This window comes from Elephantulus edwardii, unplaced genomic scaffold, assembly GCF_000299155.1.
Source record: "Elephantulus edwardii isolate Elephantulus edwardi_28Jun2011 unplaced genomic scaffold, EleEdw1.0 scaffold00225, whole genome shotgun sequence".
Classification (NCBI taxonomy): Eukaryota; Metazoa; Chordata; class Mammalia; order Macroscelidea; family Macroscelididae; genus Elephantulus; species Elephantulus edwardii.
The window spans coordinates 267,807-291,469 of record NW_006399975.1 but is presented as its reverse complement, the minus strand read 5'-3'; the positions used below and the strand labels follow the sequence as shown (position 1 = coordinate 291,469).

General features: G+C 43.5%; 1 protein-coding gene across 1 annotated transcript in view; it reads left to right on the top strand.

The window, feature by feature from the left end:
• The window catches only part of GNB5 (guanine nucleotide binding protein (G protein), beta 5), a 65,949-nt gene extending 42,713 nt beyond the window's left edge, over positions 1–23,236 (top strand). The window contains exons 5-11 of the mRNA XM_006898248.1: positions 969–1,101; positions 5,449–5,592; positions 8,355–8,446; positions 10,573–10,621; positions 12,467–12,563; positions 14,214–14,380; positions 22,913–23,236. Coding sequence (XP_006898310.1) covers positions 969–1,101; positions 5,449–5,592; positions 8,355–8,446; positions 10,573–10,621; positions 12,467–12,563; positions 14,214–14,380; positions 22,913–23,236 — 1,006 coding nt within the window. The remainder of the gene's footprint in view (positions 1–968; positions 1,102–5,448; positions 5,593–8,354; positions 8,447–10,572; positions 10,622–12,466; positions 12,564–14,213; positions 14,381–22,912) is intronic.
• The last annotated feature ends 427 nt before the right edge of the window (positions 23,237–23,663 follow it).

Genomic DNA, 23,663 nt, shown 5'->3' with positions numbered 1-23,663 from the left:
GGAAAATATGCATCAGCGAATGAATGAAAACCCATCCTTTCTATAAAGTTTAGTTAAAAGCACAGTTTAAAAAAAATTTAAAGACTACTAAAACTCATTGTCATTGAGTCAGAATCAACTCATTGCAGATATTTGAGGTAGCAAATCACGAGAGAGGAAAGTGCCCATCTTTTTCCCTGTGAGTGGCTCATGGATTCAAGCCACCAGAGAGGGTCGATCTTTGTAGGAAACTGCCTACAGACTACCCCACCAGAACTCCCCCAATGAAAAGAGAAACAATACAGCAGTAAGTGTCATCTAAAGGACAAGTGACCTAAAATCTCCTCCAAGTCACCATCAGGAGCAATAATAGATCAAGGGTCTGTTCTAGAGGGATGAGGATGTGCAGGGAGAGGAGGGATTCATCATAGGGTTGTATAATTTGATGGGTGGGGAGTGAGGGAAATTGGAAGAATCTGTTCTCAAAAACAATGTATTTGAAAAAACTAGTATTAAAAAAACCCTTTGATATAAGAATGCAATATATGATCCTTGATTAGCCCGGATTTCTGGGAATTGAATATGGCTGACTTCCTAGAAGGTATTATAGACTTACTGTTAATTCTCTCAGCTGTGATAATGAGAAGCTATATGAGAGTATTCTTATTTTTAGGAGATGTAAATTTGCACATTGACGTATTTAGGAGTAAATGTCATGTCTGAAATTTGCATCCGCATGGTTCAGAGAAAGTTTGGCAAATGTGACAGAATGCTGTATTGGTGATCTGGATGTTCATTGTATAATTTAGTCTCTCAGTGTTCTTAGAGATTGGAGACTGTAAGTTGGGAGATAGGTTACAGTATGTGATCTTGCTAAGGGAAAATTTTCTGAAATGTTGATTCAGAGGCTCTTTGTGAATAAGAAAGGCTACAAGACATCTGATTGCCTGTATTAACATTTGGCATTTCTTTCTTTCTTTCTGTGCTAGTGGTTTGGATAATAAGTGTTCTGTGTACCCACTGACTTTCGACAAAAATGAAAACATGGCTGCCAAAAAGAAGTCCGTTGCCATGCATACCAACTACCTGTCTGCCTGCAGCTTCACCAACTCAGACATGCAGGTAAATCAGTGGCTGTGGTCTGGGTCGGTCTACTCTAGAACAGTGCACATCTTACAGAGCTGAAGAGCTCTCTGAAGCTCTCTACAGGGGAGTTGCCTTGTGAGAGGATGCTTTTCCCTGCTTTCTATTATTATTTTGATAAAATCAGAAGAGGGAAAGTTAAGTCTATCTGTGTTTGATACAGCTGAGATAAACCACACACCATACTGAAAATCCTGTGATTGACTTGGTGAGGGAGGGGCTGGAAACTGCTGGCAAAGCTTGCTTTACTGTACTTCATTTTATGGTGCTTTTCACAGACGGATGGAATAAGGCTCAGGGTGCCATTTTCCCAATAGCATATGCTCACATCATGTCTCTGTGTCACATTTTGGTAATATTCACAACATTTCAGACTTTTTTGTGATTGTATTGCACATATTCTACAACCCTACCCCCTATTTCATTGACTATGCAAAGGCATTTGACTGTGTAGATCATAACAAACTATGGCTGACTCTGAGAAGAATGGGAATCCCAGAAAACTGCGAAACTTATACTTGGACCAGGAGGCAGTCGTCAGAACAGAGCAAGGGAACACTGCATGGTTCAAAATTGGGAAGGGCGTACGCCAGGGATGCATCCTATCTCCATACCTTTTCAACCTATATGCAGAACAGATTATCTGGGAGGCTGGGCTCTATGAGGAGAAATGTGGGGTCAAGATTGGTGGACAATTTATCAACAACCTGCATTATGCGGATGACACAACCCTGCTTGCTGAAACTGAAGAGGACCTGAAGCGCCTGCTGCAGAGTGTCAAGGACTGCAGCCTACAATATGGATTGAGGCTCAATGTCAAGAAGACAAAGATTCTCACCACTGGACCAATTGGCAGCATCAGGATGGATGGTGAAGAGATTGAGATTGTACACAGCTTTAGTTTGCTTGGCTCCACAGTCAGCAGTCTTGGCACCAGCAGCCAGGAAATTAAAAGGCGCATTGCCATGGGAAAGTCTGCTGTTACGGACCTCTCCAAAGTACTGAAGAGCAATGGTGTCTCTCTGGAGACTAAGGTGCATCTGATACTGGTTATGGTCTTCGCAATCGCTTGTCATGCATCAGAGAGTTGGACAATGACCAAGGAGGATAGAAGGAGAATTGATGCCTTTGAGCTGTGGTGCTGGAGAAGAGTATTGAGAATACCATGGACTGCTAGGAATACAAACAGATTTGTCCTGGAAAGGGTTAAACCAGGTGGCTCCTTGGAGGCAAGGATTCTGAGGCTCCATCTAACATACTTTGGACAGGTTGTGAGGAGAGACCGGTCCTTGGAGAGGGACATCATGCTTGGGAGGATGGAGGGACAGCGCAGGAGGAGAAGGCCCTCTATGAGGTAGATTGATTCAGTGACTGGGATAATTGGGATGGGAGTGTCAGAGACAGTGCGATTGGCACAGGAGAGAGCAGAGTTTAGGGATGTTGTACATAGGGTCGCTATGAGTCGCAGGCGACTCGACGGCACATAACAACAACAACAACAAACCCCCTATTTATTACAATCTAACTGATTGTAACCCTTCGTCAGGCTTCCAAACTTTAATGTGGAAATAGGCTGCATCTTTATCTCATAGAGCACCTGCTAGGTTTGAACTACTGACTTTTGGGTTAGCAAGTCAGTATGTACCCTTCTGTGTGATAAGAGCTCTGGAGGACAATTACCAGCCAACAGATTGGAAGAGATCCATATTTAGTCCCATTCCAAAACAGGGTGATCTGACAGAATGTGGAAATTATCAAACATTAACAGTAATACCACACGCAAGCAAAATCTTGCTGAAGGTTAGCCAAAAACTACTGGAACAGTACATTAACAGAGAACTACCAGAAATGTAAACTGGGTTTAAAAGAGGCCCTGGCACCAGAGACATTGTCACCAATGTCAGATGAATCTTGGCTGAAAGCAGAGTGCCAGAGGAAGATCTGTCTGTGCTTCATTGACTATGTAAAGGTATGTGACTGTGTAGATCACAATAAATTGTGGCTAACCTTGAGGAGAATGGGAATCCCAGAACACTTGATTGTGTTCATTTGACACCTAAACCTGGATGAGGAAACAGTCCTCAGAACAGAGCAAGCAAACACTGCATGGTTCAAAATCAGGAAAGAGCGTATCAGGGATATATCTTGTCACCCACCATAATTTTTCAATCTATATGCAGAAGAGATCATTTGGGAGGCCCGACTTAATGAGGAGGTGTGTGGCATCAGGATTGGAGGAAGACTTATCAACAATCTGTGTTATGCAGATGATACAACCTTGCTTGCTAAAACTGAAGAGGACCTGAAGTGTTGGCTGCAGAAGTGTAGTCTTCAATATGGACTGAAGCTCAGTATCAAGAAGACAAAAATTCTTAACATTGGGCCAATCAGCAGCACCATGATAAATGGAGAAGAGATTGAGGTTGTTAACAATTTCAGCTTGCTCGGCTCCACAATCCACATTCTTGGCACCATCAGTCAGGAAAGCAAAAGATGAATTGTGTTAGGAAAATCTATCAGGGACCTCTCTAAAGTTCTAAAGAGCAGTGATGTTGGTCTGGAGACTAAGGTGCACCTGATCTAGTACATGGTCGTCTCAATTTACTTGCTATCCATTAGGGAGCTGGGGATGACAGTTGATGCATTTAAGTTATGGTGCTGGAGAAGAGTCTTGAACATACATACCATGGACTGTGGGGGGACAAAAAAACAGGTCTGTTCTGGAGAGGGTAAAACCAGTCTGCTCCTTGGAGGCAAGGATTTTGAAGCTCCAGCTCACATCCTTTGGGCATGCAGCTAGGAGGGACCAGTACTTGGAAAAGACCATCATTCTTGGAAGGATGGAGGGACAGGCCAGGAGAGGAAGACCTTGGGTGAGATGGATTGACACAGTGACTGATTACTTGGAGACAGACTGGCTCAGGATAGGGAAGGGTTCAGAACTATTGTACATAGGGTCTCTATGAGTCACAGGTGACTCAGTGGCACATAACAACAATAAACTACAATCTAGTACAAACTTAACTCTTGCCCTGCAAAACCAAAAACATTTGCTTTGTTGCAGTAGTCACTTTATTGCTGAGGTCTAGAATTGAACCTACCACTATATTTTAGGTATGCCTGGATATCCTGGCAAGAGAGATTGATAGAGAAGCAAGAAACAGATTCTGCCCTTGAGCCTCTGAAGTGTGGCCCTGACAACACCATCATTTCAGCCCAGGGAAACTTGATATTGAACTTCTGGTTGGTTTCCAGACTTATTAAACCCATGAGTTTGTGATGATTTATAACAGCAGTCACAGGAAACTAATACTGTGAGCAAACTATTAGCCTTGGCAAGTATATCAATTTAGTTGACTCTGTCTTTTCTTCCAGGAGCGGATATTTCCTATAGCAAGCACCTAGGTTATTTTTTCTTGGTTCCAGAATTATTTATCACTGTAACAGGAATTCTCTGTTGCTTTAAGTTCATCCTTCTAACCTTGTTAAACTGAGCTCCAGGAGAGCAGAGACCAAGACATGACCTTCTGGAAACCCAAGCGCCTGGCCATTACTGGCATAAGCGAATGCTTGAATCTGTGGGAGCAAGAGTCCCCAGAATAACTCAGTGACCCAGAGAACACCAAGAGCAGCACTGTCCTGGGGGAAACATACCACATTAAAAGACTAAACCAAGTGTTGTTGAGATTCTTGCTGCTCCAGGTGTGGTCCAGAGACCAGCCTGAACATCACCTAGAAGCTTAGCATTTAGTGGGAAGTCCTGGGTGACTTGTGTGCATCTTAAAGTCTGACAGGTGGACTTGGCTGCATGTTGAACCAGCCAGGGTGCCATTCACAGAGCACTTCTTAGGAGCCAGGCAGGTGCAGAGCTTTTTCATTTCTCAATACGGGAGAAATATTTCTGTGCTTTGAAACCAGACTGAGTGAAGTGTGGCTGAAGTATCTTTTCCGTGTAATCTGGTGTTCCCTGTGATGGTAACGGGACAGTTGTAGGAGTCACAGTTATGACTTCTGGGTTCAGTTCCCTCTGTGGAGAGTGCCCCTCAAGCACAGTCACCACCCGTCTGTCTGTCAGCGGAGACTTGTGCACTGCTGTGATGGTGAACAGGCTTCGGTGGAGCTTCTAAGTGAAGGTGGACTCAGAAGAAGATGCTGGTTGTCTACTTTGAAAATCAGCCAGTGAAAACCCTATGGACACAGTGGTCCAGTCCACAGCCAGTCATGGGATGGTATAGGACCAGGCCACTCTGTTGTGCATGAGGTCACCATGGGTCCAGGTGAGGGAGCTGGTAACAAATGATGACCACACCTCTGCTGTCCTTTCAGATCCTGACAGCGAGTGGTGACGGGACGTGTGCTTTGTGGGATGTGGAGAGTGGGCAGCTACTGCAGAGCTTCCATGGACATGCGGCTGATGTCCTATGCTTGGACCTGGCTCCTTCAGAAACTGGAAACACCTTTGTGTCTGGGGTAAAGAATCAAAGCAAACCTCAAGGGGTCCTTGTCCACCAGGGAGACCTTCAGCTGACTAACTATTCTCAGTACAGGAACTAGACTGGGCGTTTCCCTAGAAGGGGCTGTCAGAGCTGTCTTCAGCTCCCTGTGCTCCCTTCCCTTCTGCAGCAATGATGTGCTGGCTCCAGGCCCTCTGTGTGGTGGTCGAGTCCCAGTGCTCAGCTGTGGGGGTCTCCTGAGCTCCTTCACTGCTCTGCTGGCTCCAGGCCCTCTGTGTGGAGGTAGGAGTCTCCGTGCTCAGCTGTGTGGCACTCCCCCCAGTTCTACCAGTGGCTGCAGCTGTCCACACCGGGAGCTGTGCTTGCAGTGGGTGCTCTAAGTCAGGGTGCCTCATGCTAAAGTGTCACTCCTCAAAAAACAACAGAGCATGCCTCCGAGAGCCTTTGCACACATATCCTAGGAGCATCAAGATAGCCCACCACATCGAAGATGCCCTGTGGCTTGTGGAACATGCCCTTCCAGCCTTGAGTCTCCACTCAGGGCAGAGAGAACAGAAGATTTACAGGCTCAGAGTTAATCGAAGGAGCAGTAGACACAGTCAGGGCACACAGGTCCTGGTTTTGCTGCCAGACTCTAGACTTAATCACAGTACACTGCAGAGCTCCCCTTCAATCCCCAGAGGTTTGTTATGAGCATTCAGCAGACTCAATTCATTATCATCAAGCCGGAACCAACTGATAGCTAACCCTGCATTGACTTTTCAGAGGCTGTAAATGATACAGGAGGAGACTGCCTGTCTTTCTCTCACCGAACAGCTGGTGGATTTGGACTGCCTGCCTTTAGATTGGCAGTGAGCTTTTACTACCAGGCCACCAGAGGTCAAGTATGAGCATTAGGTGAAAGAATTTGTAATATGTTTTGTAAATGGTAAACCAGTGTCCAGTTAGGTGAGATGATGCCAACTCATGCTGACCCCACGTGTGTCAGAGGAGAGCTGTGCTCCGTGGGGTTTCAGGGGCTGAGTTTTCAGAAGTAGATTGCCAGGCATTTCCTCTGAGGCACCTCTGGAAAGATTAAAACCTCCAACCCTTTGGTTAGCAGCTGAGCCTATTAACTGTTTGCATTACCCAGGAACACCGAATAAATGAGAAGGGCACATAATTCTGCAGGAGCCAGGAAACAAAGGGACGACAGAGCCGGCTCAGCCCAACCCCAAGGCTTTTCTCACCTCTGGTTGAAGAGCACAGGACAGATTACTTAGGGAAGAGTGAGGGTGCTTGGCTCCAGACTGCCCACCCCTCGGTCCTGGGTGTCAGGCAAAGGGTGCTGGCCTTTAATCAGTAGAGACTCTGGCCTTTTGGTCCCATCTGTCTACATTCTTGTATTATTTTTTTAAAGCTTTGTATTTATCCCATCAGAACTATGTTGGATTTTTCAAATTATTTTTACCTTGTCAATTATATTATCTCTTTGAGAGCCCTACACTTTTTATCACTCTATGTCTTCTAAAGGTCTGAAGACACTTCTTTCTTTGTCCACATTGTCAGTAAGAACACTCAGAATGCTGACCCCTCAGCAGATCTTTCTAAGATATTAGTTAGTTGACTTCTTCCACCCTTTGCTTTGACTTGAAACCCACAATGTGGACACTGATTTAACCTGTGAGATCTTCTCTGTGACTATTGAAAGCCCATAAATTATACTTCCTGACCTTGATGGCAGGATTGCCCTGCAGAAATTTCTTAAAATTGTCCCAAAACTATCACAGTAAAATGGGAAAATCTCATGCTTATGGCTTTCTGAGTCCTGCTAACAACTTAGGGAGAGAGAAAATGTAGGCATTGTCTATTCTTACCTTACCTTACAGGTATTGAGGTAGAAGACTAAGAAGTCACTTCCCCAAGTTCCCCAGGTAACAGGTGAGTGGAACCCAAATCTGGCTCCTGGTTTGCTGAGTCCTAACCTAAAATATTGCTGAGGCTGCAGATGGTTCAGGGGCACTGGCTCTTCACCTTTGCAGAGTGCTGCCTCATGTATCCTGGTAAACCTGGAGCTCTTGGCTCCTGAGTTGGATAATTCCAGCCTGGTGGCATAATCAATAGGTAGTTGGACTATTAACCCAAAATTTATGCATCTTTGGTATCTCAAAGCCATAAGCAGCTCTCAGGGATAAAGATAGGCAGTCTCCTTCTATGCTATTTACAGCTTCAGAAACCCAGTGGAGGGTCAACTCTTGAGTCAGTTTCAACTCAACAATAAAAAGAGAGCATTTATTTAATCAATTGATTAGTATCACAACCAGAGAAGCCCTGGTATGCCCCCTGGCTGTCTGCCTTCCCCAGTTGAGTTTAGAAAGGCAGATAGAAGGGAGAAAGAAAGGGGGAAGTGAAGGGGAAGGAAATACCTAGGACGAAGGGGAGAAGGATGTTCTTGAGGGTTTCCAAGTATGTGAAAGAAGAAAGCATGCTAAAGGGGAAACCAGCCACATTCTCCTGCTCTGTCCCCAAGACCTAGTTCTGGCTGACTGGACTCCGAGGATTCATCTCACTTCTGTCAGTAAGCAGTGGCAAGACAAGACAAATTACTTCCTCGAATGATTTTTGCAACTGGACACTGGAAGGATCTCGTTAGATAGCAATCTGTTAAAGAAAGCAGCCTAGTATGGTAGCCGCTTACTGATAGGAAGTAAGTGGTTTCCGTTTCATAGTAGGAACTCATGCCTTGCCTGTAGACCGCCCTTGTTGTTGTCATAACTCCAGGTAACTTTGCATTTGTAGGGATGTGACAAGAAAGCCATGGTGTGGGACATGCGCTCTGGCCAGTGTGTGCAGGCCTTTGAAACACACGAGTCTGACATCAACAGTGTCCGGTCAGTGAGTAGATGCTGCGTGTTATTTTGTTTTGCCTTAGCTGAGAAACTGCCCGAGTGCAGGATAAGGTGGTATGAGAAAACACGAAAAACAAACAAGCAAAGAACCTACCACTTTTGTAAACATAATTCCTTAAAAAGTAAAAATAAATCCAGAAATTACTAATATGATGTAGATGGAAACACAGCTTTTTAAAAAATGTACATGGTGTTCCTTCTCTCATCCTTTAACATTCCTTAGACTGTTAGGCTTCCCTCTCTTGGGAATCCCTCCCAAATCTCCAAGGCAGAGTTGGCTGCCCTTCTGTGTAACTAGTATAGTCATTCATCTCCCCTCACTTAAGTATGTGCTCAATAGTGATTTGGAGAAGTCAGAAAGGTAAATAAGGATGTACGGTACTGTCCAGAACAATCAACCATACACGTTCACAAGCGCAGCATTTGCCCCAAAATAAAGCTTAGAGGCAAAAAAAAGGACAAATGGAGATGGGAAACTTAGGGAGGAATTAGAAAGAATGTGATGTTACATTGAAGGAATTGAAGATGATGTTAGGAAACAAAATGTATATAAATTATTAAATGGGAAATTAATTTGCTCTGTAAACTTTTATCCAAACCACAGATTTTTTTAAAAGTTTGACTGTTTATGAACTTTTAATAGAAGAAATAAAATAGTAATAAATAGAGAAAAAGAGTTCCTGATAGAAAAACAAAATAACCAAAAACCATTTTTAAATGACTGTATCTCCTATATAGAGTGAATGTACTACTAAGTTATTTTATAGAATGGTATAAATTAATAATTTAAGTTATTTTATAGAATGGTATATATTAATAAATAGAGTCATCTGGAAGATTTTATAGGAGCTGAATTAGTAGGCTATATTCAGGTATCTCTTTGTCCCCATTTGAGTAATGGTTTACAAAGTTTTCCATACTTTCATAGATACTTTCATTCATAGTCACTTTGTTTCATGACAGTAATTGCTATTGATTAAAGTTTTCATTATTTACAGTGCTTAATTAGTCCTTTAGTGTGCATTATTTTTCCTTTCGCCTACTTACCAGTTTATTAATTTTTACTCCCTTCTCCCTCCCTTCCTATCCCGACTATGTTTCCTTCCAGGGAAAACATTGACTAAAATGTTCACATTTGGCTAAGGTCACACTGGATATATTGTTTCTGGACTCATATCATGCCCTTGGTTATATACTGGCTTAGTTAAGATGTAGGTTTGTGAGACAGAGACCCATATAACAGTACTCAAATGAGAAAGTTTATGCTTTCATAAAATCTAAGCTTGACTTACTGTAATGGTTCCTAGGATAAAATATCCAACCTTATAGTCCAACTGGCCTATCATCATATCTTCTTTCTAGTCAAATTGTTGTGTACCATTCAGTCAGAATCCACTCGTAGCTGATCCTCCAAGAGATTGCCTGTCTTTCTCCTGCGGAGCAGCTTGTGAATTCAAACTTTGTGCCTTGGGATGGCAGCACAGCTCCTTACCACAAGGCCACTAGAGCTCCCTAAGCCAATAGAATGAAGAAAATTGAGCTCCTCACTTTTGCTTATGTACGGATTAACTGGAGCTTGATTAGATGGTCACATCTAGCTACAGGAAAAAGTAGAAACCATTTCATTCTTTCATGTGCCCAGAGAAGAAAGCCACACAGACAATAATAGAATACTTGATATTTTGAGTAGGACATTTCTTCACTGTAAGTGACTGTTCTGTTTAAGACATTTAGTATCTCTAGCTGCCTCACTCTGGTGGCCTAGTGAGTCAGCGGTTAAACTGCCAACACAAAGGCAGGCTATTTGAACCCACCAAACTCTACTGAGGGCAAAACATGAGCAGTCTCCCCTTGTGCACTTAGTTTTAGTGAGGCTACCACCCTGCAAGGCCAAGGCCAATGCCATTGTCCCCGGGTAAGAAAACTAAAGGCCAACCAGCCTGCCGTTTAAGCCACCACTTCCTCATCTCTGAAAGGAGGGGCCTTATGTTCCTAACAGTGGATACTCTGCCAGCATTAGCCTGATACAGTCTGCCCCTGCCCAGATGGTTCTGCTGGGCATCTGGATCTGGAGTCATTGTTCTAAAGAGCGTGCTTTGTATTCACAGGTACTACCCAAGTGGCGATGCCTTTGCCTCAGGATCAGATGATGCCACGGTAGGTTTCTATGGTACTGAGCTTCTCATTTCTAAAGAGGAACTATGTTGTCTAACGGTTTTACTTCTTAAAAATTACTGTTTTCTGACTAGAATTGTAATATGAAGAAAACTTGGGAAACAATTAAGTCACAGTAACAAAAATCACAGTTGAGTGAGTTTCTGGGTTTTTTTTTCTTTTAAAACCAAAGTGTTTCATAAATTGATTTTTTTTCCCCACTTAGCAATTAATGGTGAACATTTTCCCATGTAGATTAATATCTTTCTAAATTACACTTTTTATTGGACTGTAGCTGTTAAACTATTGTTTATTTAACAAATCTTCAATATTTGGACATTTGGAATTTTTTAGGGTTATTTTGTGTCTTTTTCTTGTTAAAAATGTTACCGTAATCTTTATAGATAAATATTTTTGTTACATCTTTTATGATCTTTAGAATTAATTCTCACCTATGGATTTATTCAATCAAAAATAGGGCCAGTCCTAAGACTACTGATTGTGTTAAATTATGTTCATGTATTTTCCATGAGGAAAAAACCCACCTCTTTTTTTCCCTTCACAATATTAACTATTTTATTAAATAAGAGGTTTCAATCTTATTTGCTTCTGTAGGAGGAAATGCAAAACAATAGATTGAAAGTTGAATGATAATGAAAATTGAAAACATCTCTACATGAAAATATATAACAAAAAGTGAGAATATACATTTTAGAAAAATTCTTGTTTCATATACAAAAGACTGAATTGAAATTCTTTGACTATGAATGAGGTTGTAAAATTGATCAAATTAGCATCTTAATAAGAAAGAAGATAAAACAGAACTGTTGACAAAACAATAAATAAAAATTGCTTATAACCCTCTAAAAATGTTTTCCTAGTCACTTGAATACAAGGAAATGCAAGTTTAAACAATCAGATGCCCCTTTTTCCCTCTGGTGTTAATAAAGAGGGACAGTGGTGGAGACAGCCTTGAAGATACGCGGGTCAATCTCTTACCAAACCAGCGGCACTCAGTCCAAATTCACCAGCTGCTTTGGGGGAGAAAGATGAAGAATCTCCGTTTGTGCACTTTACAGCCTCTGAAAACCTGCTGGAGGGTCAGCTATGAGCAGGCTCTGACTTGACAGCAATGAAGAAGCTTTTTAGTATTTTTTTGTTTTAGAGAGCAGTTTTGCAATATGAATCTATTATAAATAATGAATCAAGAGTTTTTAACAACCTTTTCATCTTTTGATCAGATTGTGCTTATTTCTTGGAAAGAAATCTGTTCTATTAATTATTTTATGGAAACTCTCAGAAATTCCTTCAGAAATTTTTACGTAAAATTTATGAAAAAAATTTTGTGAAAAATTAAAATCATAATATTACTTATAAAGAAAGATTACACACACTCAAAACACCTCACAAGGAATGGCTGAATAGAATCTGTGAAATCCCTAGAAGGAACACTCAATCACCATATACATCATACTTCTTCAAAACTGTTCAAAGGTGTGAAGACATATTCATGACATATGTTAATGGCAACAATACTGAAAAGACCCCGTTGAAGTACAGATATGAACTAGAAATGAGTAAAAGAAATCGCTCATATGTTAGTAATTATTTCTACAAAAGGTGACTTCTATTTCTTTTCATGCACATTTTAAAATTTTCTTCACTGAACATGGAGAAGGAAAAGAGAGGTTTGCACCCTTCTGTGTTTTCTTTGCCACCCTGATTCTTAGCAATTAATAGGACCTGGGTTGAGAGATGAAATCCTAGGAGAGGATTCTCACTGATGCCTCAGACTACACTGGGCATTGAAGCCAGTAGTAAGTGCTGCTTTGTCTGTTTGCACTCCAGTGTCGGCTCTATGACCTGCGGGCAGACAGGGAGGTCGCCATCTATTCCAAGGAGAGTATCATATTTGGAGCCTCAAGCGTGGACTTCTCCCTCAGTGGTAAGATTTTACAGAAACTTTAGAGACTGTAAAACTGAACCTAGATGAAACCAGTCTCATTAGCAAGCTTGCATCAACTAGAATTCTGATATGCAAATTTACATGCTTGTGCCCGGGACTCTGGTGGTGCACCAGTGAGAGCATTTAATATGCTCTGGTGGTGCCATCGTTAAAGCCTTTAATCTGCTAACCAGGAATTCTGCTGTTAAAATCCACCAGCTTTTCCATAGGAGAAAAATGTGACAGTCTGCTTTTCTGAAAATGACAGCCTTGCAAACCCCATGGCGCAGTTTTGCTCTGTCCTCTGGAACCACTATAAATCCAATTTGACTTGATGATGGTAATTTTTTTTTAATACTTGCCCCGGTATTCCTTAGCTGTACTTCCCAGCCACCCTTATGCATCTGTGTAAGACCCTACCTGCAGTAGCCACACACACACCCCACACACACACAGCCTGGTTCACTTCAAGGGAATGTGGTGCTGCACTGCACCTCATGGAGCTCCACAAGGCAATGATGTACCTGAACTTCACATTTGTTTCACCCTTGGGCATTTCATTCTCACACTGGAAAGAGGACTTTTTTTTCTGTGGTGGAAGGGGTAAACCAAGAGTCCTTTTAGTGTTCTGACATCTGTGCCACTTTTGTCCTCACAGCTGGGGACACAGCTAGTAAATGTGAAGGCAGTGCTGATAGGAAGGGTTCCCTGGACCTTTCATTCTCTCCAAACACAGTGTCCTCCTGGGCTGTCAGTGTCTTTGTGCACACATGCTGCATTCACACATGCTGGACACCTCTCTCCTCCCCTCTCTGCATGACAGACTTCAAGATCCAAGTCATTACTTTGCCTCTGCAGGACTGCCCACAGGATCTGATAGGGTTCCACAAGTACCTAGTGTCTGTTCCCAACACCATCACTTCACCGCCACCTTGAGCAGAAACTGCTCGTTCTTCTCTTCGAATCCCCATGGCAAAGCACAGTGCCTGACATACGCTGTCACTGGTACTGGGGATCACTGAGCCAACTCCTGGTGACTCTCTGTGTGTCAGACTAGAACTGTGTTCCACAAGGTTTCAGTGGCTGGTCTTTCTAAAGTGGGTTGCCAGGCCTTTCTTCCAAAGCACTTCTGTTGTTGCTAGTTGCCATTGAGCTGGCTCCAGCCATAACAACCCTGTGTATACAGAATGAAACCCCACCTGATCCTGTGCCATCTTCATAATCTCTGCTCTGAGGCACTTCTGAGTGACCTCAGATCTCCAACTTTTCATTTAACAGCCAAACATACTAACCGTTTGGGCCACACAGGGATACACAGCACAAAAATAGATGCTTAGCTGAGTGATTCACTCATTGAATAATAACATTTAGAAAATGGAAGATGGGGAAAAAATGGTTTTAAAACCTTAGACTGTTGCATAGGGTGAAGGAATGGGTGAGGTTCAGTGAGGATTTGAGGAGATATTAAATGATGTTTAAAGGCATTGATCAACTGTTATTGATGTTATAAGACATAATGTATATGAATGATGGAATGAAAACCAATTTTAAAAAACGATGAAAAAAAAAGATGCAAACGTAAAAAAAACCTAATCACATTACAAAAGTAATTTCACTACAGTGGCTCTTTGGATATCCTCACCCTTTAAGGTCGCCTGCTGTTTGCTGGTTACAACGACTACACTATCAATGTCTGGGATGTTCTCAAGGGGTCTCGAGTCTCCATCCTGTTTGGACATGAGAACCGAGTTAGTACTCTGCGAGTTTCCCCAGATGGGACTGCTTTCTGCTCAGGATCATGGGACCATACCCTCAGGGTAAGAAACATGTTTTTCTGTTTTACTCTGTGTGTTAAGAGAAAAGAAGAGAAGAGGGTTAATTGGCCTTCATTGTAGTTGAGAGGTTGGCCACCCAGAGCTCTGATTCTAGCTCTCCCCATAGAAAGAGAAAGAAATGGTTTTTCCTGGGAGGTTCTGAGGCCACCACCAACTCAAAGTTCAGTTATCGAGTAGACAGCCATGACCAGTGAGTCTCATAGAGTCTGCCTTTGACAGGGTGCATTCTTACCTCTTTTCTATCTCTTCTTTTAGTGAAAGTGAGCTCTGATGGCTTAGTGGGTGAGGAGTTAGTGCTGCCAACCCAAAGACAGGTGGTTCAAGTCCATCAGCTGCTCTATAGGAGAAAGATGGGCAATCTCCTCCTGATTTCTAGCCTCTGAAAGCCCACTGGAGGGCCAGCTATGAGTTAGTTCCTACTTGACGCAATGGACTTGATTGTTCTTTTTTCCTTTAGATTCTTTATTTTAAAATTTATTTTTTAAAAAAAATATGTTTTAATATCTCTTACCACTGCCATTTTTTTTTAGTTTATTTTGTGATTTTGGGTTTATTTTTATTTTACATTGGTGTGCTTATAAAGTTCGTATATGTTGTATTTCACACTAGTATTCACATTGTATTTCATACAGCGCATTCCCATGATTTATAAAACTGGACTGTGCCCACCATTACCCTGTATTTTCAGATCCTTGCTGGATCTTTCCCATTTCCTTTACCCCCTACCTCCACCTACCAATTTGTGCAACTTTATAATTTTGCCCCTACCCATCTTCTCCCCTCTGCTCCTACCCCTTCCTCCCTTGGGTCCCCATACATGTTTTACTAGTTATCCTTCTATTTTTGCAGTAACAGTCTTATGCGGCAAACATTTACATTTTCCTTCTCCGTCAGGTCTCTGCTATACACAGATTCTACCTTTTGTAGGTTTTACTATCTCAGTCTGTAGCTAAGAAGTTAGGCTAGATGGTCCAACTGGATTCTTTGACCCTAAAAATCTGATTTTGGTGGTTCTCACGTTTAGTGAACCACAGATGGTCCGTTTTTGCTTTTCTACCACACAGGCTTCTTATTCTCAGGTCTCAGAGGACTTCTACATCCTTGTGTGCATTTTTCTGGGGGAAATACATGGTTTTTAACGTATTCTTGATGAGCTCCATGACCTTGTCAAATGCCAGCTTCTAAAATATATTAACAAATTAGCCTGTTCATGGAGCAAAAACATGTCTGTCCCTCTTGGAGCATCTTTGATGGGAAGAACAAAGTCCGACATCTTTCAGGTTATAGGAGTTGGTTTAAGCTAAACCTTTTGATGAGGGAACTTAATTAGGATTGGTAGATTTGTAGCATAATAGCTTATGGTTGCCAGACACAGGGCAGGAACAGAGCAAGGGTTTGGAAGGAAATAGTAAACCTTCATTTGTTGCTCTTTGTTGTCCCGGGAAGTGGATGCCTTTTCTAAAGAGGGTAAGTTGAATCTTCTAATCCTGGGGAAAGCAGAAAAATAAATATTCAGGAACTTCTTGAAATGAGTAACATTTGCAACTTCATCTTCCTGGGTAGGAGTTTCCTGAATTAGTGAAGTCACGTTAATGTACAGAGTGGGACGTGCGGGTACAGATGGTTTCAGTTCTTAGACTAAAATAGTTACCAGCTTCTTCTAGTAAGGCAGCCACAAAAGTCATGCAGATGATTAACTAAGGGAAGGGGGAAATTGGTCAAAAGAAACACCGTCTAGTTCACAACGTTTATACTTCTAAGAGAAACGAATACCTCTTTTGGAATGGAGTTATGTGTGTCTGACTAAAAAGACTTCGATTCTGTCTCTCGTAATTCACGTTTCCACACTGTTAACCATTAAAGGATTAAAAATTATTTGTTTGTATTTTTGCAGGTTTGGGCTTAACCGTCCTCTAACAATGTGCCCAGAAAGACCTGAGGACAGAGCTTGGATCTTCATGTGTAAATAGATAATTATTTTAGATAATCTGAGGGTTCATTGCAACTTAGCTTAGGGAGCAGCTCCGTGGTTGCAAGTCCACTAAGTGTCTCTGTGTGTCACTGAGAACCTGTAGGTCTCTTGAAACTACCACCCTTGGAAGGTACTTCAACACTGCAGGAATACCTTTATGTAACAGTGTTTTCCATTTTAAACACTTTTTTAAACATCTCTTTCTTAAGATTATCCCATTACACTTGTCACAGTTCATTCTGTTGCTATTATAATACAACATTTAATCTAGTCCATACATATTCTTTTCCTGAACCAAATTCATTGTAAGAGCACTTTAAACTCTTCTGCTTTATCTCAGTATGAACTGTGACTTCTGGAATCTTTCTTGAGAAATACTGGTTTTAATGTTGGTTTATAATAGAAGAAAATTCTAAATCCAATTAGACAAAATTGGTTTAAAAATTGTGTGTTAAGGTTAAAAAAAAAGATCATTTATCATCTCACTTCCTATTGTCTTTTTGCAGCTAGAACATTTTTGATCGTGCAAGCTGATTATAAACAAAGCAGAGATACTCATAAAGAGACAAGACCCTTTGATCTGTGAATTCACTGATGATGGATATGTCACTGTTAACATTTGAACATATTTTTTTTTCAGTTGAGGGAAAAGACTGAATGCTGTTTGTGGTACAAATGCTTCTTAGAGCAGCCAAGGCCTTTCTACTTTGGAACACAAAACAGTGGTGGAAAATCCTATGAGTAGTTTTAGTGGAAACATTTAAAGTTGCTCTTGTTCTTACAAATTATATTTATTGCATTGCAAGAATAATTTAATATACATGTTAATTGATAAATCTAGAGTGTTAATAATGTCTTTAAACCTCTTACACAGATAAAAACCATAAAAGTGTATCTTGTGTTTATTTGAAAATCAGCAATTCCTCTGGGAGGTGTAAAGTACTTTTGTTATGGGATCTTTTTCTTCTACCTTGTTTCTTTTAAGCTGTAGAGCCTCATTCTGTTTTAGACACACTTCTTTCATAAAATTGACTTGCATTACTTAGGTAAATAAAAGATTACTTCAGACACCCAAATAATTGCTGGGTGAGTCTTGCCCTGTGAGTGTGGCCAGGCCCAGCTTGGTTCTTGCTATGCCTGAGAGCTGTGTGCCAGGGCCCCTTGGACTGTGAGTCTCTGCTCTTGGCCCAGCTGCAGCCAGCCTTCCTCCTAATAGTAGTTCTGGCTTTGCAGACTGGGTTCCAGGCCCTGTTCCTCAGAGACCATCCCTTCCAGAGCCAGAGCCAGGCACATCCTGGGGCTGACCCAGCCCAAGTATCCCTCTAAACTTTGATGGTTGGGAAGGGAAGCTAGGCTCAAATTGTTAGTTATGGTGTCAGGATAAACCAGTCCATCAAAAATCAGTCTGGCAAACTTTTCAAACAACTCTTATTAAGTAAACTTAATTATTATACTTGATAATTTGCCCAGTGAATTGGGTAGTAGGTGAGCAGTGGTGGCCCAGTAGGAAAAGAGTTGTGCTTCCAACCCAAAGGCACATAGTTTGAAGCCACCAGCTGCTTCACGGAAGAAAGATGGTCAGTCTTCTCCCATGTAGTTTACAGCTTCTGAAAACACACTGGCGAGTCAGCTGTGAGTGTCCCGACTCAGCGGCTGTGAAGGGATTTTTAGAGAGCTGCTGGGGTTAGGAGTTGTGGTGGTGACTGCTTTACACCTTACCCCACTAACCATCAGTTCTAATCCACCAGCTTCTGGAGACAAAGTCTTCTCCTTCTATAAAGATTTACAGCTTCAGGAACCCAGTGGAGGGGCCTGTGCATTGGAATCAATTGCATGGCCATGGATTTTGATTAAGCTCTGAGTAGAACAAGAATGAGAAAGCTCCTGCTTCCCTCCAGAGAGCACTGTCAGGAGACGGAGCATGGTCCAGAGGGACCACTGGATTCGGGTCTGAACAGGGACTCAGGGAAATGAACATAGTATCTACCTAGTTCTTGCCAGCTGAATGAAGGGTCCAAGCCCCCAAAGTGTTTCTAACAGAATTCCTAAGATCTGCTTTCACTTCTGAAGTTTGCCTCTGGTCCAGCTGCTCTAGCTATAGTAGCCTCTGTCACCTCTTCCTGAGACCCTTTTGTGTCTCTGCACTCTAACCTAGGGAACTCTGAAGGCCTAGTCATTAGGGAGTTGTGCTGCCAACCCAGAAACAGACAGTTCAAATCCACCAGCTGCTGCACAGGAGAAAGATGTGCAGACTACTCTCACATAGTCTCTGGAAACCTATGTGTCATTTCCAACTCAACGACAATGGATTGAGTCGAGCTTGGTCCTGACTTGGCCCTCTGGCTCCCAGGAGTAAATAAAGTAGTGTTGCAGCAGAGGAAGAGTCTCATCAATGTAGGGGAAGTAAATGCAAGACTTTGTGTTTGGAGAGGCATAGAGAGCCTCCTCAGTATAAATGCAAAAAATCCTGACTTTCCATCAAGAAAGCAAATGTTAAGGTCACTATGAGTCTCTGTAGAGTCCATGGGCAGTCAGCCACCTCTCCCATAAGTATTTAATCTCACAATAGATAAAATCTAGTATTTATTGATAAAATATTGATTTGGAATATGCTTCACCATCTGGAGACGCAAGATAAAACTCCATGTAATAAATTGTATTTTGCATACTGAAGATAATGCTGTGTTCCTTTTTAACCAGGGGTTTTTTATGGTTGTGTGGGTTTTTATTGCCTTAAGGGTGTGGGAGGGAAAAAAACCCACCAAACCAATTGTAGGAGAGCCAAGAGTATGTGTCTTTGCATAGAACACTCCTCCTTCCACCCCACCCCAGCCAGAGAAAAAGCTTAGGCAGGAAATTGGGTTCGTTGAGAAGGTGGGGAGTAAAAGTATTGATGGGAAATATTTGTGAAATGAAACAAAGTCAGCTGCAGTCAGCCTTTTGGAAGCGACTTCAGGGCAACCCAAGGTTGTAAAGGCTTCGCATCCACCTCAGGCTCTGGTAGTTGCTTGGTCTCTGTGTTAAAACTCTTGACATCTAACTGGAAAGTTCAGACCCAACTAGAGACTTCTGTCCCCGACTATTCTGTAGCCACTGGTTGGCTCAAGTTTCTTTTTAGCTGCTTAGCCCATTGGTTAGATGGTATCTCTGATAGAAGAAGTTCTTAAAGTTTAAAGGGGCAGCTTAGTGTAAGCAAATTACATGGATCTGGGATCAGACCCACCTCCACTACTTTTTAAGGATGTGTACTTTCTGCTCTTCCTTTTTTTTTTTTTTCAGGACATATCTTAAGTTTCCTCATCTATGAAATGGGACAATACTTGAGTATGGAAAGGACCTAGCTCAACACTGAGCCAGGGTTAGTTCCCCCCCACCTGTCCTAACCATCCTGCTGCCTTGCCTTCCTTTCCTGCCCCTCGTCTTTCACATGCTCCTCCCCTTCCCCCTAGTTGTCCTCCTCTTGCTGACCTATCACCTCTGTGCTCCTCCTCTCCTTCCTCTCCCCAGACCTTTCTTCCTGCCCACTCCCCACTCCCTTTTCCCACCCAGCCCTTTCTCTCCCTCTCTTGGCTCCCCTCCTGCCCTATCTCTTCCCTCTCTAGGTCTCCCCTCCTTCCTCATCTCCTTTCTTCCTCAGCTTCTCTGTTCCCTCTGCCCCTCCTTTCTCTTCCCCCCTCCTCCCCCACTAGAGGCACTTCCCACACTCGCCTCCAACTTGTAATTACCGAGGCTTCTGCTCAGTGATTCTCGGGTCCTCTACAGCTCTCTCTGCAGACAAGGGACTGGAATTTCTGCCTCCTGGGAGGAGTTTCCTCACATCACTGTGCGAGGTCACTGAAGAGACTGTAACAGTGCAGAAACCCACTTCCACATTGCTGTTATTGTACCTTCTAGAATCAACCCATAGCTGACCCTCCAGTGGTTTTTCTGAGTCAGTAAGTCATACGGGAGTACTGATGTATCCTAGGGATCCATCGGTAAAAATTACAAAGAGCTTTTGTTGGTGTAGATTATATCTACCAACATTTATCACATTAGGAATTAAAGATAGAGAAGCACACCTTCTATTAATAACTATCAGAGAGTGATCATTTCATCACACACATCATGTAGCTGGGGAATAAGTATTAGTAGGAAAATAGTTTTGCTCTCAAGAAGTCCTGGAAAGGGTCTCAGGGACCTCCTGGAGGCCAGGACCACACTTTGAAACAGCAGCTCCACACTACGGAGCCCTTTCCAAGGCTTCTGTGTGAGACCTCAGAGACCATGGTACCTGGTGGAAGGAGCAGTGGAAGCGGGATTAGAAAAGAAGGAAGAGAAAGGGCACTGGCATGAAGGAGGAAATTAAAAAGGTACTTGAGAGAGGGGCTCTCAGTGGGCTTCCCAGATGTGATTTGGGGTGAGCAGCCAACCAAATGCCACTCACTTGTGGCAGTTCTAATCCACCAATGGCTCTGAAGGAGAAAGTTGAGCAGTTCTTCCTGTTCGGTTCAGAAACCTGCAGTCTCAGAAGCCCAATGGAGGGTCACTGCCAATCAGAATCAACCTCAGTGGCAATAAATTTTTAGTCTGGGAAACATATAAAGCCCTGGGAAGGATAGAGAAAGGCAGTGGGATGAGCCAGAGACTGTCTGGGGCCTGTGGACAGCTGGAACCCTTTAGCTGCGGGCAGCTGGGTAAACCCAGCTATAGATTAGAAGATTTAATGGGTTGGCTTGGAACACATTAGAGTCAGTTGGCTTTCTCCGAGTCTAGGAGAGCCAACTGAACAGGGTTGTAGATCTACAATCCTCAGAGGTGTTAGCTGGCAAAAATCATCTTGGGCAACAAATACAGAATCCTAACAGACCCGCCCTGGGGGAAATGGCCTGGGTGGGACAGAAGTGGACCATGACTTCTGATCAGGAGGGGGCCAGGTTGGGGAATTTGTCTGGATCTGATGCACATTCCTTTTGGAGAGCATCATGCTGGCCATGCATCCTCTCATCACTTACAGGATCTAATCAGGTCACTCTTCAGGGCATCCCAATCTCCTCATCTTCCAGACAGGACTTGGCCGGAAGCAGGTTGGCTTGCATGGCTGGTCAATCATGACTCTGGCCTCCAGGGACTGGCTTAGACAGTTCTGGTAAAAGACATTCAAGGTATGTTTGTGTCCTTGTGAAAATGAGGAGATGGGATCAGGAATGAGGATCTTGTTAATTTAGTCCACATAAATGAATAGGAATAATGAAATGTAAACATGACATAAATTGTCCCCAAAACATAAAATGTGCGACCAAGTGTTGTGTCTCTTTTCACAGTTCGTAGTGTAGGATGAAGCAAGTGCTCCTTGAAGGCAAAGATGACAAAGGTTCATCTTTCATACTTTGGACATGTAGCTAGGCGAGGTTATTGTACCTTGGAAAGGGGTATCATGCTTGGAAAGATGGAAGGTCAGTGAAGGAGAGGAAAGACTCCCAATGAGATGGATTAACACAGTGACCTCAGCAATGGGCTTGAGTGTGTCAGAGATGATGAGGATGGGACAGGGTTCAGGTCAGCTGTTCATAGGATCACTATGAATTGGACTCAGAAGCACCTAACAACTCCCAAACTGAATTCCCAAAACTTTCCCAGTTCAGCAACAACTGTACAGTTCTGCCTATGTCTTTGTCTCCACCCATCACTAGACTGTAGGGTCCTTGATAGCAATGACCACGTCTTGTTCTCCATTATATCCTCAGTGCTAAGGGAAGCCTCCTAGGGAATGATGGAGAGTCTACCCATTACAGCCTAGGAAACCACTATGAAGGATCGCAGGGAGTTGGAACCAGCGTGATGCCTCTAAATTTGATGCCTAGCATCCAAAAGCTCTGAGTAAATGTCAATGAGTGGAGCAGCTGATGTGGCCCAGAGAAGAACTGGCCTTCTTCATGTCTCCCATGCTTAATTTAAAGAACAGCCTCTCCTGCACACACCTGGTCACTTCCCTCCTGGCTGTTGTGTCGTGTACTGTAGAGTCAGAACAAACCCACAGCTGACTCTGGCAGGTTTTCAGAGGCAGTTAATCCCACGGGAAGAGATTGCCCCTTCTTCTCTCGAGGATCAGCTGGTGGATTTGAACCACGGGTCTTCAGGATTGCAGCACAGCTTCTTGCCACTAGGTCTTTCCAGTCTAGAGACACTAATAATCTCGGCAAAGAAGCATCAGGGCCAGGCTGTGCAGAGATCTTTATAGTCTCTCCCTAGAAGACGAAGCCCAGCCCAATACCCTACTTGTGTCAGGCTACTGTCCTCTTAGGGTTCTTACTGCTTAGTCCCCAGGCCAGGAGCTAAACAATCATCCCAAAGAACTTCACTTCTGCCCCCCAGTAGCTTGGTTCACCTTGGTTGAACCAAGCAATTGAGGACAGAGTGAGGCTTTGTGTCTCCTAGTATCAACCTTGAGACCAGGACAGTTGTCAGACTGAGGGGAGGAGTCCTTTCAAAGCCTAGCCATTTCCAGACCTTAGGAAACAGCGCTTCCCTGGACTCTGAGAGGCGCCGGCCTAACAAAGCAGAGGCCTCCGCAGCAAACACACGCGGACACGAGAGCACATGCGCGCTGCCGGACGGCTGGATGTGCTGCTCCGGGAGCTGCCCGAGGGGTGCTGCGCTCTGCTCGCCTTCCCGGCGGCGCCTCTGGTTCTTCTTGCAGCCCGCAGTTCGAGGACGCACCACTCCAAGCCAGTGACGCGGACAGCACAGCAATGTCGGCCGACGACCACAGCTTCAGCTGGATCCGCGTGGTGGCGCCCGCGGCCTTCCCGCTGACGCTGCTAGAGAGGCTGCTACGAGGGCAGTGGAGGAGGACGACGAGGCTGACCGAGGTTGCCAGTGCCTGAGGCCTCGCGCCTCTCCTTGGTGCGCAGAGGAGCACAGCGCCCTCCTGGGACATCTGGGCCGGAGGCCGAGGGTCGTGCCCACATGGTCACCACCTGGAGGGACCCCAGAGCGGCAGTCTTCTGAAAAGAAGAAAGCTTTGTCTCAGACTGGGATGTTTGAACTAAAAGTCTAGATTTCTCCTCTCCTGGCAGTTCGAACTAACAGAAGTTGGTTTTGCTCGATGATTCTATTACTGACCCCTCCTTTTAAAACGTTGCACCTGTTTTGGGTCTGCACACTTGACCTTGTTGTTGGTGTTACTGCCATCTGCGTCACCTCCAACTCATAGAGCACAACAGCTCCTGAACCCCCCGCTCTATCCTGAGCCAGTCTCCCTGTCTTTGAAACACCTACCCCCATTTCCCTAGTTGCTTTGTCAATTCATCT